The 16,296-nt window shown below is 39.2% G+C and overlaps 1 protein-coding gene across 1 annotated transcript in view; it reads right to left on the bottom strand.

Moving 5' to 3' along the window:
- Positions 1-2,594, bottom strand: part of THSD7B (thrombospondin type 1 domain containing 7B) — a 269,377-nt gene extending 266,783 nt beyond the window's left edge. Inside the window, exons 1-2 of the mRNA XM_056350383.1 lie at positions 2,494-2,594; positions 318-491 (exon numbers count right to left, since the gene is read on the bottom strand). Coding sequence (XP_056206358.1) covers positions 318-456 — 139 coding nt within the window. The 5' untranslated portion in view covers positions 457-491; positions 2,494-2,594. The remainder of the gene's footprint in view (positions 1-317; positions 492-2,493) is intronic.
- Positions 2,595-16,296: the final 13,702 nt, after the last annotated feature.

The raw sequence follows: 16,296 nt of genomic DNA, 5'->3' as shown, positions 1-16,296 counted from the left end.
ATGATTAAATATTTCAAATAAGAAACGTTAGGATGATGATATCAGAATCCAGTAGAAATTCTGCTTTTGGATTAAACACATTAAGGAGTTCAGAATTATACCCTAGAGTCAGTCTGGTGCATAACTGCAACAGACATGAAGATCACTAATTTAGAACAGAGATTAAACCTTTCCTTTTCAGTTACAAAAACACTCAGAAGACATCATCAGGCTTTTTTAATTTATTATTGAGCTAAAGCAGAATGCAGAAAAGGCAATCACTCCATCCTCAAATACAGGAATCATCTAGTAGATAAGCCAACATATCTTTTTCCTACCTGTTTTCCAGACAAACTGATGACCTCTCCTGGCTTCCAGATCAGCTGTTTGCAACATTAAGAAAACAAACAAAAGGAAGGACTTCCCCAGGCTCTGCCATGCCCAATGAGGAGAAACCCAGTTCTGTTGTAGAAGCATAATTCAGATAATTCAGTCTCTTGTCTTCTTTGGTCCTAGAATTAACAAAAAAAGGAAAAGCCTGCTAAAAGACAACAGCAAGGCAACAGGTTCAACCTAAGGGTAACCTGGTGGCCACTGTGCATTTCATAGTCCCCATGTGCTGGATCTGAGGAAAAGTCTGTTATGGAGACTTCGCTTGGAGAGAGGGAGGGAAAAAAAGCAGGGGAGAGGGGGGAGACTGAGGATAGGGGCAGCTCCTGGAGGACCTGCAGTCCCATCCTACAAAGCCAGCCATTGTAAATGCTTTTAGCAGGTTCTTAAGAAATCTGCCAGTGCAAATAAATGGCAAGGGATCTAATAAGTGCGTGATGTGTCCCTTCTTTTCTCCATTTAATTTACAGGTGGACTAAACCAAAGTTGAGAATGGATTCCAGGAGCAAAATTCAGCTCTGAATACAGACCCATGTCCTACATTTAAGATCCCTGATAATGGAAGTATCAGATCTGGAATTGTTTTAGCTCCATATCATGTGTGAACATGGGATACACGAAAACGACATGAGAAATGCAGCAGGAAAAGCAGGGAAGCAGGGGTTGCTCACCAGTACATGATGAACCAGCCTGAAAGGGAAAACTAGACATTACTCAGTAAATTTCCTGGAACTGGGACTCGCATTCAAGTCCCTGATCTTTGAGCTCGAGATGGGCAACCAGTTACTCCAGAGAGGTCTCCAACTAAGGGTTTTTAACTAAGCCCTCCAACACTTCAGAGTAATACCAGAGTCACGTTATGATTGGGGCACAAATGGATCATGTCCTGTTGCTGGAGCAGTTTTACACCACACAACTTATTAAAATAATCACTGTGTGGTGTTGGAAGCAAGGAAGAACATCTCTCTGGGTCACCCATAAAAAACAGGAGCCCAACTTCTGAATGTCTGCTTCGGAAAACATCCACATTGTTTATATACCATGGAAAAGCTCCAAAGCAAGAGAGATTAAGGCAAGCACACAACACCACAAAAATCTTTAAAATGTTAATTTAGCACAGTAATTTAAATCCGTTTCATCCCAGAAGATAACCAACCAACCAACTACTCACTTAGGCAGATTCTACACGAGTCTCAAGATGTTTTAGATTCATCCACATTCAAGTAGGAAGTTTTGAAGTCTCTAAAAATGTTCATGGTACTACCACATCAAACAAGAGCTAGTTTCTGACGTAAATTTACATATTCATTTTTTCTTTCTTATGTAATAGCTTTTGTATTTATACAATGCTTAAAATCTCCACATAGTTCTATTTATTAGTGATTAATCCTACTTTTACAGGTTAAAACGTCACATCCATATTAGCGTAAAGGAGACAGATAACACCTCGCTTCAAGATTTGTCTTCATTGGCATAATCTTTGTGATTTTCATTAAAATTATCAGTTATTAGACATTTAGTCCAGAAAATTCTATTACATTCCTAACCTTATAAAAAGCAACATTGTCATAATACACAGCATCATTCTTTATAAGAAAATGAAGATAAAACTGAAGATAGTATACATCCTGAATATACAGAAGAACTTTTCATTTCAAGCTGTATTTAAATTATAACAGTTTCTATCATGATAAATTCATGCAATTATATTTAATCAGATATTGACTAGCTACAGTAGAAGATACAATGTAATATCTGTTACCTGGTTTAGTTCATTCCTGCATTTCAGGTGAATAGCATTTCATGTAAGACCTGAAAAATCATCAAGCTAACCAAATACAGTAACGGGGGCAAGGGGCCAGATTTACTGCTTTGCTTATGTCTTCTGGGTTAATTTTATTCAGCATTCACATTTACCTTAGAATACAACCTGCTGAGTCCCAACACCCGGCCCATGTAACGCAGACCACAAGAGGCCTCATATGAGGCACAAGTGAAGCTCTGAAGTCTTGAGCATCCTTCAGAAATGCAATGCAGCAGGGAAGTCCTTGGGCTGGGGTGGAAGGAAGGTCCTCAGACACCCTGCAATTAAGTTTATTTTGCCCATCATAGATGGTTGCTCACCTCACATAGAAGAGCTGAGGAGGAGCGACTCGCCCAGTGTCTTCAGCATTGCAGTTACCATCTATGACGGTCAGAAAACAGAGTCACTGACTTTCTGTCAAGGGAAAAAAGAAGGAATTAGTGACACTGGCTCCAACACTGGTCACACCCAACAATGCAAAACAAGGAAAGAAATTATTCAGATGCTCAGATTTAAGTACTGGAGAGGAGCCAGCATGTCCAGCCCTGCACAGACAACGCTCATCTGAATCGCAGGGCAGCTCTCCAGGTCCAGCAGAATGTCGTAAAAACAACACATCAGAAACAGGTGGGGGCATGAAACTGGCAAATCCAAGGAAACCTCAGATAACAGCTGATAAAGATGCTGAGATTTTTAATGACGCACCAGTAGCATTCATCAGCTGCTTTCCCGATACACTGCCTTCATCTCAGCATTCAAAGGGTCAGTAAACAGCAGTAAAACCCTGGGAGTAGCAGCCTCCTGCCCAAAACAAGGGGTTTCACATATGTTCATTATTTGGGCAGGACTACAAAGATAACTGGCTGCTGCTCCCCACGGAGCAAGAACAGAGATTACATTAAGTCAGAAAAAATAGAAATAAATTAGACACCACGACACTGATTCTAATCTCACCCACCCCAGCAGAGCTCAATAGAGTCCACCGATTTACACCACAGCAAAGCACAATAAAAATTTGTCTGTATATCTAGGTTTGTATAACACAATTTGGAACAGTAGCTGTTCTGTCCTGATACGATAAAAAATTATTGCACAGGCAACATATGCTATCTACAGAAACATGAATAAATTACATTATGAAGGCCACCAACACTTCACATCAAATTTTGTTACAGTATATCTCAGCTCCCAAATGTGTCAGCGTGGCTAGCTGTAAACTGCCAAATACAGAGAAAAATGCAGAAAAAAAATGAAATTTACATTTTAAAAATTGACTTCACCACGACTAGTCATGACTAAATTCATGTAATTACTGAAATATGTTCAAGGTATGTGTTTTAGTCTGAAAAATATCTCGCTTTTCCACAACTGGTTATCTAGATATATTCAATGTCCTTTATAATACAGGTCTACCCAATCAACAGTCTGCACTAACAAATTCTCATTAAATTAAATAATGAGGTGTTGTTTTCATATATTTGAAGGATTAGTCACAAGCATCCTTTTAATTTTTTTTGCTTTGTATGCAATCTTGTTCAGAAAAACAAAGATATCATACATTAGCTATAATGGCTTGGAATATATAGGCAGTCTTGAAAAAGCCACATGCAAGTTTTCTAACGATCATAACAATGCATTTACATTATCTAATCCACTGCTAATTCTCTTAATGATAGGACTGAATAAAACCAGTTTTGAATAACAGACTTAATTTAGAAACCTGCATTACTGCTGAAAACACGGCATTCAAGTGTAGTGTCAAAGTGTTATAAATAAAAAAACATGCATACAGCTGACAAATAAATATCTTATTTCTAAAGTGTTCAAAATTTAATTTCATTTTCAACATCAATGAAATATCCAGCAGCAAAATCCCAGCCTCATCTCTGCTTAGCTAGGGAAGGGGCAAAAGCCTCTGGGAAACTTTTCCTATTTTCCAGCCACTGCTGAGCACTTGGAGGCAGATGCTTCCAAACAACAGGCACTGTGCTACTCCAAGACACATTAGAGTCCTCAAACGCATTCAACACCAACAGACAAAAGAGTGAAAGTCCAGTTTTGACTCCCCACTCTACATGTATTGCACCGTTAGAGAAGGGAGCAATTGTTCTGGTTTCTGCATTTTCCACAGGACAAGAGGTTTCTTCAGTGGTTTAGGAAAGTTCAGTCTGGCTCTGCTCCAACGTGGATTTATGCAGTATTTATTACTGAACTTAGGAAAAGATCAACTTAAACTGATCCAAACCCATGACATGATTTCAGCCTTGTCGTACATCAATTAAATTCTCCCTGACTTCACTGGGAGTTGTGACCTTCCCCGTCACGGGTAAATCTGACCTATTTTTTTTTGTATGAGACAGGAATGCTGACAAGGACACCTGGGTAGCACTCTCCATTTAAAATACATGATGCAATTACAATAATCCCAAACACTTTAAATAGCAACAAAATAAAAAAAAAAGCTATTGCAGATCATACGCATGGCTATAAATCGTTTGGCAGGTGTCTAGCACAAAGATAAGCATCATTAATCATGAATAAATTTTCTCAACACAAATGTAGGCAGTAATTATGCAACTGTTTGTCTACTACACATAGCACAAACCCATTGCTTCTGATATTCAAAGATAATCTGTATGTTTATAGCATACTCTGCATCCTCAGATACCAGTAAAATCTGCCTTGCCTTCTCAGAAAGCTGTTATCTAAAATGCTAATTCTGTTATGTCCTAAAGCAGCACAATGCCTAGCCTGTAGCAGCAAAGGCTGATCCCTACAGGCATGTGCTGCTGACCACCCTTGAGGGAGGTATTTCCAAAAAAACATTAATGCTAGTGCCACAGGTATTTAGTTTAATAAAATGAAAATGTTTGCACAGTCACATACACCAAACCAGGAAGGAACATCCAGATGTAAGTGTATGTGCCCATGACACGGATGTATGTGCATACTTGCCCTATTTTTTATTTAGTAACACACACAGTTACACTACATTGTCTTTACTTCCATATGGAAAAACACTATACATTCTTCCACTTTTACATTTGGAGAGACAGTCTTCTCATTAAAGCAGGGGCACCATTCCACCTCCCACTGTGCCTGAAACCTCGTGTGCAAAAAGTCACTTAAAGTCATGCTCCAGCACTAACACTTGATTCTGCAAGTGCTCCCCTTGATTTCAGCAGCATGTAACAGATGTATATATGTATATATGAGAATGATAGCTTGATTTTCTATACCTCTAGGTCTTCACCTCCAAACCTTAATTGAGAATATTTACTCTTCTTCCAGGAGCATCTTAGAAAACCCTAGATAAAAACACAGCGTGAACAAGCTAAATTTATACATCAGGTTGACAACTGCCTGACAGTATTTTTGTCCTAAGTGGTCACTCATCAGGAATCAAAACATTAAGCTCCACAATTCTCTGGCAATTTGCTACAATAACTGTAATGGTAAATAATGCCTGAAAGAACACCTGGTGTTAACACATCTGCACACAGAAGGTAACTCTAAACAACCAGCAGACCGTCTCAACCAGCCTCCTTTGGGCTGGGAGCAAGCCTGCACAACCTCCAGATCGACAAAGCTGAATGTAAATTCACCCTGGTCCACCTTCATGTATAACCTTCAACAAACCTCCTCCGCACTCAGTTGATGGACAGCTCAGTAGGTAGTCACCATTTTTACAGGTTATATTCGAAAGCAGGTATTTTGGTGATGTCTCCAGTCAAATAGTAAGAACCTATTAATTATTTCCTCTTTTTCTCTTCTATTCAAGCATATCTACTTCTTCTCTCATAGTTATGGAAGATCCTGGGGATTAAAAGCAAGAATATGAAACTGCTGTACTGCCAAGGAATTACTTCTTAAGATACATCAATTTGTTTGGGGTAAAACCCATGAATCTTAAGTTTTTCTGCTTCAGTTTCCATACATCCTAAAAACATAACAAAAGCAGGTTTGTATTTAGAAGTTTAATTATAAACTTAGTTAAGTGGATTATAATGAAAGATGTTCTAGCAAGGGAGCTCAGACTGATGCATTACGACTACATTAAAGAAACACCAGAGAATAAACTTTCCATCAGTAGAATGACTTTAATTAAAACAGTGATAGAGCAGAACTGTTCTGTGAAACAATGCTGCTGTTACACCTCCTTCACTCTAAGTACTTCCAGTAGACTCTATGGGAACACTTTTGACTTTCAGTAATACAAAGTATATGTGATTTTAGACTCTTCTGAGGAACCCAGTTCAGAAGATCAGTTAAATGCAGCTGAAGCAAAACTTGCTTCATTTTTACACAAGCACATACAGTTTACACCCCGCCAGATGAGCAGGGAGATTTCAAGGATTCAAGAGTCTGTGAAAGCCACCGTCCTGATACTCCTCAGCCACACCATCACACAGCCACCTACGGCCCCCATGCCCACGGAGAGCAACATGAACAATGCTCAACAACCAAGGAGCACCCCAACATTTCCTTCTACAAAATTCCTTCAGTGGGACCCAGTATGCAAACACCCAGGTGTCATCCAAGCTTTGGACTTCTCAATGGTATTTAACAGCCATGGACCTTTTGGTGTTGCAACTTAGCACTCAAAGTAGGCTAATTTACCGTCAGAAATGTTCTTCAAGCTATTATCATACCCCTCACAGCAGGAACAAGTACAGAGCAATTAAGATCAAAATGCTCAAGTCTGTCAATAGGTTTCTCTTGTGAACTCAAGCATTGATTTTTTTTCTGAGCAGCACAACACAGGAAGTGTCCAATAACTTTTAAGTAACCTTTTCACACTGCTTGTGTACTTTCATATATTTAATTAAATACAAGAAAGGCTGTGGCAACTCAAACAAAACACTCGCAAAGTCCCAGATCCGGCCTCTGACAGAACGATGCCAAATGCCCAAATGTTTGTACAAGAACAAAGTGTGCATAAATAATCCCTCTTGCTATACTTTCCCAGCCTCCAACAAATGGTGGCTTCCACACCTCCTGAGTCAGAAGAGCTTTGTATCCGACAGCCTTCTTATAAATTTATGAAGTCACATCCTGAACCTATGTGAGTTGGGCTTGGGTTTTTTTATGGAAGTTATGCATATAGCCTATATACACCTACACCTGGATGCCTGCTCATGGCAGGCTTGTCAGCCAGTGCAGCAGAACATAGCCCAGGATAAGTCCAGTCATGTCTTCATGCTATAGCACATCCTTTCCGTAACAAGACTTTATAGCTTTGAGGGGAAAAAAAAGTTTATTTTTGTTTTTTTCAGTAGCTAGAGAAAAGTTTGACTATTATCAACACACTGCTCTGCTTTAGCTTTTATCATTGGTACTGGTTGAACTAACAGTCCTTTCGAACTCAGCTATATCTAAGAATTGCTGTCACAGTTGCATAGATCTTGGATTACTGTTAAATTGCAATTAGGCAGACAAAGGGAAAGGGAGCTGGCTCTGCTTCCAGTGCCATTTCAGTACAAGCTATTGCACGTTGTTGTTTAGAGAGGATTACTCTCACTTCACTGGCAAAACATTGCATATAATGCACATTCAGCAGTATAATACCACTTGAAAACTAGTATTTTAAATTATTTTCCTTTAAGAGGCAAGCCTGGAAGTCAGACTCAGTAGAGAGCGCAAACTCCCTACTTTAGCAGCATGACCGTTCACACTGAAAAAACCAGAAAGCTTTAAAGTCACCAATTACAAGGCAGCAGAGTTTCAAAAAAAGAAAAAACCCCTCTTAACTTCTGCTGCAGGAACAACAGCAGATTTTCCTAGCATTCCATTAGAGTGCTTTCAGTTTACAGAAATTAAATTGCTTTACTGCAGTGATTTTCCTCTGCATTCTGATATTACTTTATATTATTTGACATTAATACAGCATCATGGGCTGTAGGTCAGAGGTTTTTTCTCCTCACTGGAACATGGCCACCACACAGAGTTTATCAATCTTACACAAGGTCAAAATAATACGATCAAGTACCACCAAGCATATGAGCTGAGCAAAGACTTAGGTTCTGCTTAGCAGGGGAAGGACCATCTGCTTCCGTGCCACAGGTCTGGCATATCTGAAGCTTATCTTCAATTTAAATTATTATATTCTAAGCTTCTATGGAACTACCAGGGCAACCAAGTGCACGCACATACCCAAGCATCTGACAAAACAAATTAACTACAGATAGGCAGGCAAATATTAAAGTTTTAACTTGTTATTCAGCTCTGGGGAGATCACATGGGCCTCAGTTTTGAATCTCTAAATATTGGTGACTATAGCTAAAATAACCTCACTCTTCTACATACAAAAGACCAACTCCAATACTTATTGAATGTATAGTTTTCTTAATGTAAGTGTTACAGCAGAAAGAATAATTTCTTTTCCACAATATTCATACCTCTATTTCTGTGTAGTCATTATTATTTTGCCATTTGCATTACCTTGCTGTAGTCTATACCCAATTGAGCTAATATGAAAAGACACACACACATCCACATGATAAATTCCATTTCAAAAAACTCATTTCCAAAGTGCTGAAATAAACATTTATTCCAATGCATTCTCTGTCATCAGCCGTTTATTTCAGCGCACCACAGTATGAACTCGTAGAAAAGGAGAATATATGGAGCACAACACATTGCAAACACTATGCCGCTTCAAAAACATGTAGGCTTTACAGAGGAGCACAGTTAATCAAACTCTGACACCGTAGTTCCTCATTCCCTATCAAACATCACCATCGAAGTCTTGTGATGAAGTCTCCTACAACTAAGGCCTCATCATTTCTACAGAGTAAAGCCCTGTGTAAGTCAGGCCCTGTGTAAGAATAGATGCTTTAAATAATTACAGCTAGAGTTGTCAAAACAAAGGAATCAAATATATTTTGTGATGTCTTTCTATTGTTTCATTCATTTTCCTTCCATTCACTTTGCAACAGGTGTCCTGGTCATTGATACAGATGTCCTGGTCATTGATACCAATTGCTCCAGGCTAACAATGTAATAAAACGGTTAAGAAAAAATTATATTACTTGGGGGGGGGGGGGGGAAGACACAGTGAGGGCTGGACACACATGGAAAAAAGAGTGATGTGATAAAGAACTTCTAAAAGCTGCTTCTGAACACATGCACAGATGTCAATGTGCACACACTGCGCTCTGAATCCAGCTTTTACTAATTGCCATACACACTTACTCTGACACACCAAGAATAACGCAGTGTAATAATACAGTGTTTGTACTGAAAAGTAGCGTTTGGCTTTTAGGTGGAATTTATTTTCAGAAAAGCACAAGCTACTGCTTATTGTCATGCCACCATGCGAGGGTCTTCACTGAAGGCTTCACAGACCTCACTTCACCCCCCACGGCAGTAGAAACCCAGGAAAAACGTGCCTCCACAAAAGATGCCCACAGCAGCCGAGCACTCACATCACACATCACATCGCTTCCTCCGGAGTGGAAGAAGCACCAGGCATGCGCTCTGGCTCCGAACCTGGCATCAGGATGCATGCCTGAAACTCAAGCATTCCCAGGCACTTTGCAAAAGCCGCAGAACCAGATGTAGGAATATGTTTTTCATACCAGAAAACATTAATAACATTTGCACATTTTTTTAAAAGTGGACTTGCTTTCACCTCAAGATTAACTACGCAAGATGACAACAAAAATACCGAACTGCCATAAGGGCAGTTAGAAAGATTACTATCCTTTAAAGCAGCTGGAGCAACTGGCTGAGTAAAGCTATAGATCTATTTTAAAATTTTGTCACTGTTACCTTTTTCATTCCCATTTCTTTACCCCTGTAGCTGGTTGTAGTCACTCACTGTATTTTATCACATTGGAAAGTCTAATCCCTTTAGGGTGAGAAATACATTTGCCCTGAACACAATATAATATGATTCACACAGGGGTCCCTGACACTATTGCAGTATTGATACGAAAAAAATAATCATAATGATATCAACTGATAACAGCCCTCAGTATAATATTATTTAAGCAAGGTCAATTGCCTGTGCAGGTTGTTCTTACCAGAGTTCACGTTACATCACTGGTCCCATCATCCTGACCTTCCCTGCTGTCATCCCCATCACAGTTCAATTAACAGAGGAGTCCTGCAGTGGCTTGATGAGCATCTGCTGCCTCTACCCGGCAGTAATTCAATAAGGATACGCCATAGGAGGAGATAATGAGAAGTCAGCCCAGTTGTTCTGTCTTCCCCCAGGAGAGCAGATGAGTTTGGTTTATGGGAAAGAGCATGACCTATGAAAATTATCAGTTAATTTTATATTTCAAAGCTTCAACATGCTACTGGTAACTTAAAGTGTTCTCTGGCTTCTCTGATGGTGCAGCACACAAGGACCCAGAATGGGTTTTCCTGGTGGGTCCTTGATGAACCACTCTTCCCACATTGAAAGGATACATCTTCCCTAAAGCATTTTCTTTTTGCCAGCTCTACAAAGGAACAGTTTCTACTCACGCATTCAGCAGTGGTAGGTATGAATTAAAAAATTAAACACCTGACCATAGAAAATGAGCCAAAACTACTACCAAATTCAGACAGAATGAAATTCACACCCACGTCAAACAGGTGAAACACTTTCACAAAACCAAAATCTCCTGGGTTCTCCTATGCTACGATAGTAGCAGCCTGAGTTTTCTCTCCCTGCCCCACAGAACAGAGTTACCAATGTTATCAAAATTACCAACATAAGCTGAAGTGACCACCTCCTCCCCACTGGTGCCCAAATTCCAGTTCTTTCTCCACTTCTGCCTGCACCTTTCCTGCAGAGCCCTTCCCTTAACTCCCACCCACCTTCTCTAACTCTCCTGTTGCTTTAGGATACCTGTTCCATCACCAAAAACTCAGAGCCACCTACAGTCCTTTCATCTCCTACTCCCCCACTGGTTGTCACAGTGACTGTGTGAGGGATGTGGCTCTGTATGGTCACCTGTAGAGCTCGCTCACTGCTGTGGATGAAACAGTGCTGGAAACGTTGAACTTCTCTGCCTCTGCTCTTAGAGTTCCAATTTCTTCCACCATTTCCCATGTTTCTCCTCTTCTGAGTACTGAAGACAACTATATTCTTCTTTCTACACACTTCCATTGATGTCCAAACTTTGACCAACTCTTTCACCCAGTTTCCTTTGGCTCGCTCCTCCTAAACCCCGTATTTATTTTCACTGACCACAGCACTTAGGGTAGGACGTATTTTGTCTTGTGACTGTAGTGTCCTCATCAGTTTTGCAGCCTTACTTCAAAAATCTTATTTACTAAAACAGGCATTTTCAACTTGATTTCAGAAACAATTTTCTATTTTATTTCTCCTCATTAGGGTGCAGATCTACAGAAGAAGAGGATAGGCATTAGAGAAGAAAAACAGAAGATACATTCCCTCCTTAAGCTCTGCTTCTGTAACATGGTCAATGAACCACAGTGAATTTGCATGGCTACAAAGTTCTGTACCTCCACGTCATGGCTTAGTTTCTCTCAAGATCAGCTTCATTGGAGACACATCCTTCCCCACCACACAATTAATTGCATCGCACTGAGGACTCCTTACCTGCTCAGACTGCTCTTTTTTATGCATACAGTCACCAGCTCTGCTCATTCCTCATTCACGGTATAATCCAGGTTGGCAGGTCCCTACTTCAGGAGGTCTCTAGTCCAACCTTTTCCTCAAAGTAGGATCAGACTGCTATGAATCACAAGGATATTCTACATTGTCCCCAACTTTTTTATTTGGCTTCTACTTCCCACCAGAAAGCTTAGTTTACCAAGCTCATGCCAGCTGACATCAGATCTCAAGTTGTGGTTCACCTCTTGCAAGCCCTAGGGCCAGGCAGCTTTCCCCCCATTTCAGCACTATTCTCTTGTCTTTATTTTCTGCCATCTTTCTGCGCTGCAGTTTAATCACCTGCTACACATCCACTCCTGGCTACCTTTTCCTTAACCCACAAACCCTTTCCATCCTCTGCCTCTGATTCTTTCCCATACTAAACAAATTGATTTCTCCCAAAAGATAACAGATACGATTTTATTACATTTACCACCTTTTCCCAGCTTGGTTTCTCATCCCTTTTCTCACCCTACAACATTTTGTTCCTTCTTCTAACTAGCCCTTTCTTCACTTGCATCTCCCCTTTCCCATTTACTGATCCCCTGGTGTCATTTTCACGTCTCCCACATTTTCTCCTCTGTTGTTTTCTCCCTTTCTCCCACAGGCTCAGAGAGGAAACAATACAGACACACTATATTTATATCCAAAATAGGGCACTATAACAGTTTTAGAGTTGCAAAAAATCAGCATTTAAGAAAAGCTACAATTAAAGTTACCTTGCAGGAAGGTATTAAGATAGGTTTCATGATTACATCTATTTTTAACATATTACTAAAGTCTACATTAAAAAGCAATTTAAATCTATCTTTCACTTTTTGCTTTTATCTGTTCATCACACCTGCTTTTAACCTTCTCTTAAAGCCTTACTCATACTCCTTCCTGAAACAAGCAGAAAGTACCTGTAAATATCCAACAACTGCAATTACAGAAAGTGTTACTTCCTGCACTCGTTACAGTTACGTATACCTCTAAAAAAACCCAGATTTTTATTTAACTATATTAGGTTATATAAGTTAATATTTGCTGAACACACTATAAACTAGTTTCCATGCGGTTAAAGAAAGACTAGACAGAGTCTATACAACAAATCAGCTAGTGGTGTTCACTGGCTACTTTTGTTTTAAAGCTGCATCTCATTATTAATAGCAAAGTATGATGTACATAGTCACACCAGGCACAACCGTAAGCTGCAAGCAAGGAATATAAAACACTTTCAGGGGAAGGACCAAGAACAACTCACGGGGTGCCAAAACAGGGCTAATGGGAGTATTTTAAGAACACAACAGTCAACAGAAGGCTGCCCAAAGCTCTCAATTCCAGTAGCCCATACCAGACTTGCATTTTGTCCACTAGAGTTTGTGACTGTTAGAGTGTGTTAAAACTTTATTTTTTAAAAAAAGACATAGAAAACCACATTTTTCATATTAGTCAAGGTAAAATCATCAGACTTTTGCAGGTTAATATATTTTACTGTGCCTTTTTTTTCTCCCACATACTTCACTTTTCCAAATCAGGTGAATTAGTAAGTCAACTAATGCATAAAGACTTTTGTAAAAGCATACACAGATGGATGTTTACCAGATTTTGGTCTTCATCTTCTGTGTGTTTCAGAATTTAAATAAAAAGTGAGTCAACCAAGAGAAATCGGTGGTGGCAGTTCTCTTTGTGGATTTACACTTAGAGAGATTAACAGATTCTGCAGTGAAATGGCTGTACTTGAAATAAAATCTCTGTTGATAGCTTCCCAAGTCTGATACATTCTTATTTGCTGGAAGTATTTGGAACTGCTACTATAAACACTTTCAATATTAAAATCTGCATTTATTCCCAGGCTTGTACTGGACACTATTTGAATCGTTTTACCCTCCTCTACCATTTTCTTCCTTCAGAAAGATGGGAACCTGAACTAAATACAGAACTTTATAGCAGCAGTAATCCAATAGAACTGGTTACACAAACAAATCTAAAATAAAATTATAATTTAAATGGCAGAAGTAAATACACTGCAAGCTCTGGGCATTTCTTTAAAAATTGGTCTACCAGACAATACTTGGCAGAGGCAGCACAAGAGCTGGGTCATAATTTTGTGTACTTTTTTTTTTTTTTTTCTCTTATGTGGTAAAACTAGCAGGGAATTGGGTTACTACTAGAGCTAGAACTCCATTTACTATATAATTTTTCTTCAGTTTATCAGTCTTTTTTTAAAGGACTGCAATTGCTTTTCAGTTATACACAAAGATTGATCTGTAGAAAGTGGAAAATGTCTTCTGTCCTACTTTCAAGATTGGGATTTTGTTGTGCCAGCAACTGTTCCATAAGATCATTCCATCCCTAAGATAAAGGAAAAAACCAGATAATTTCTTGTCCTGTGAGAAGAACTCCCCCTGACTTACAGGAAAATGAACATTTGTAAATACAAATATGCTTAAAAACATGGGCTCTACTTTTCCTCTGTCTCTTATTTTCCCTGCTATATTACATAGCAGTGATTTGGACTCAGTGTTAATGAACGCCGAAAGCAACTTGGCATTCCCTTGCCAAGGACCTCTGTAAACTGCAGTTCAGCAAAAGAAGACAATCTTATTGTGTGTAAAAGTTCAATTAAATCATCATTGTGACGTAATCCAATTTAGTAGCTCTCATGTTTTCTGTTCTGACGCTAGTGATGTTAATGTCTTAAGGATGCAAAAACACAGAGGGAGGATGGAAGGATAGGGGGACAGGGAAATGCAGCTTCTGTTTCACTGAAGATCATTTGGTGGCAGGGTGGAGGAGACACCACCAAAACCAAAGAACCCAAAACCCAGAAGCATGGAAAGAACTTCCAGCAGAACATAAAATCCAAACAGTTTTTCTGGACCCCAATCCATCCTGAAAAACACAATATCAATTGTGAATTGAGAAAGACTGCTCTAACCAAAGACTTTCAAGCAATTTTCAAAAGTTTGCCTGCTCCCAACCACAATATTTACTTGGGGGTAAACACCTTTCTAAAGAAATCAATTACTATTATGACAAACATTAAAAAAAAAAAAAGGGAAAAAACCCACACACAAGGGAGCTACAGGAACACCCCACAAACACACACAGATCTTTATACATGAGCAACTAATCTCCCAAAGTATTATGTAAACTGTCTAAGCTTAAAAGTTGCATTTAAAATTATCATCAATATCCATTACAAAAGAATGGTGCCTACCCACTGATAGAACTACCCACTGATAAATTAGCAATTGTAATAAGGTACTGTGAAAACTAAAGGTAAATTTATTGTTGTTCCTAATTTTCTCTTTATTTTAATCCAAAACTCTCCAAACTGCAAGTTTGAACTTTGAAGAGATAGAAGTACAGGCAAGAGGGTGAGCAAAAAGCTTGACTACTATATAAAACATCTAAAAATAGTGTTTCAGTATATTTCCAGACGCTGGAAGTAGAAGTGAATATCATCTATATAAATCTATTCCTAGCAGAGGTTTTCAGCAGCATCCAAGACTTGAGAATCAATTGTAAATTTGTATTTTAGAATAATCAATAAGAAAAAGCACAAGTCACTTACACAATATGCAGCATTTAGCAGGAAGATACAGCCATGCATCATCTCATACAAAATATATAGGGACAGTATTATAAGCCATATATTTTTAATCTTACGGAATTTATTTGGGAAGAACTTAGAAAACTGCTTTTAAAATATCACTTATCACTAACAAAACTGTTAAAATTAACACAGTGCCACAGCTGCAGGTCCAGAACACATACAGCTGATGTGGCTGGCCCTGATGTCTCCATGGGCACAGACAGTACCCATAAACACACAAGGGAGGGCTGGCCATGCAGACCACCGTGATGTGCATCTTCATCTTCAAACACCTTCAGTAGATGAAAAGCTGTACTGAAATACCAACGCATAACCTATCTTCAGGTGAAGAAGCTGTCAGTACGAGCCAAAAAGGCAGGTTTGTAGCTACACTAGATCGTAACAGGAAAAGCTGTAGGTTCCTTTGCCCAGCCCACCTTGGGAGAAGGTCATCTCACCAAAGCCATGAGGACTCTCCAAACTCAGATCTATGTTGTCAGTACTCACTGAAGTGGCTGCCACTTTCAACACTTGATAGACCCTGGACCTCAGGGGAATGAGTGACAGATGTCACATCTCCCGAGAGTGATAACATATACCCAGGAAGGGAGGCACAGATGGCTGACTCAGAAGCGTTTCTCTCGCTTGCTAGCAAGATGGATAACTGGGCTAATAACTGGGAAGAAGCATTTAGACCGTGAGGGAGCATTATACAGGCAATGATTGACTATCTCATACAAAGTAAAGAAAGGAAAAAAAAAAAAAAAAAAAAAAGGAATTTTTTTCCTCTGTTCTGGGTTAGGCCAATTACTATCAGATATTTGAATGTTTGAATGATGAGCCTAAGAAATGATTGCATCTCCAACAAATCTTACACCCACATCAGAACTAGGTTGAGTGAAATCATCTTATTCTAATGCCAGTTTGTCT

Source organism: Falco biarmicus, chromosome 8 (genome assembly GCF_023638135.1).
Source record: "Falco biarmicus isolate bFalBia1 chromosome 8, bFalBia1.pri, whole genome shotgun sequence".
NCBI classification, from domain to species: domain Eukaryota; kingdom Metazoa; phylum Chordata; class Aves; order Falconiformes; family Falconidae; genus Falco; species Falco biarmicus.
The sequence above is the reverse complement of the archived record's forward strand: the minus strand, read 5'-3'. Positions and strand labels throughout refer to the sequence as shown.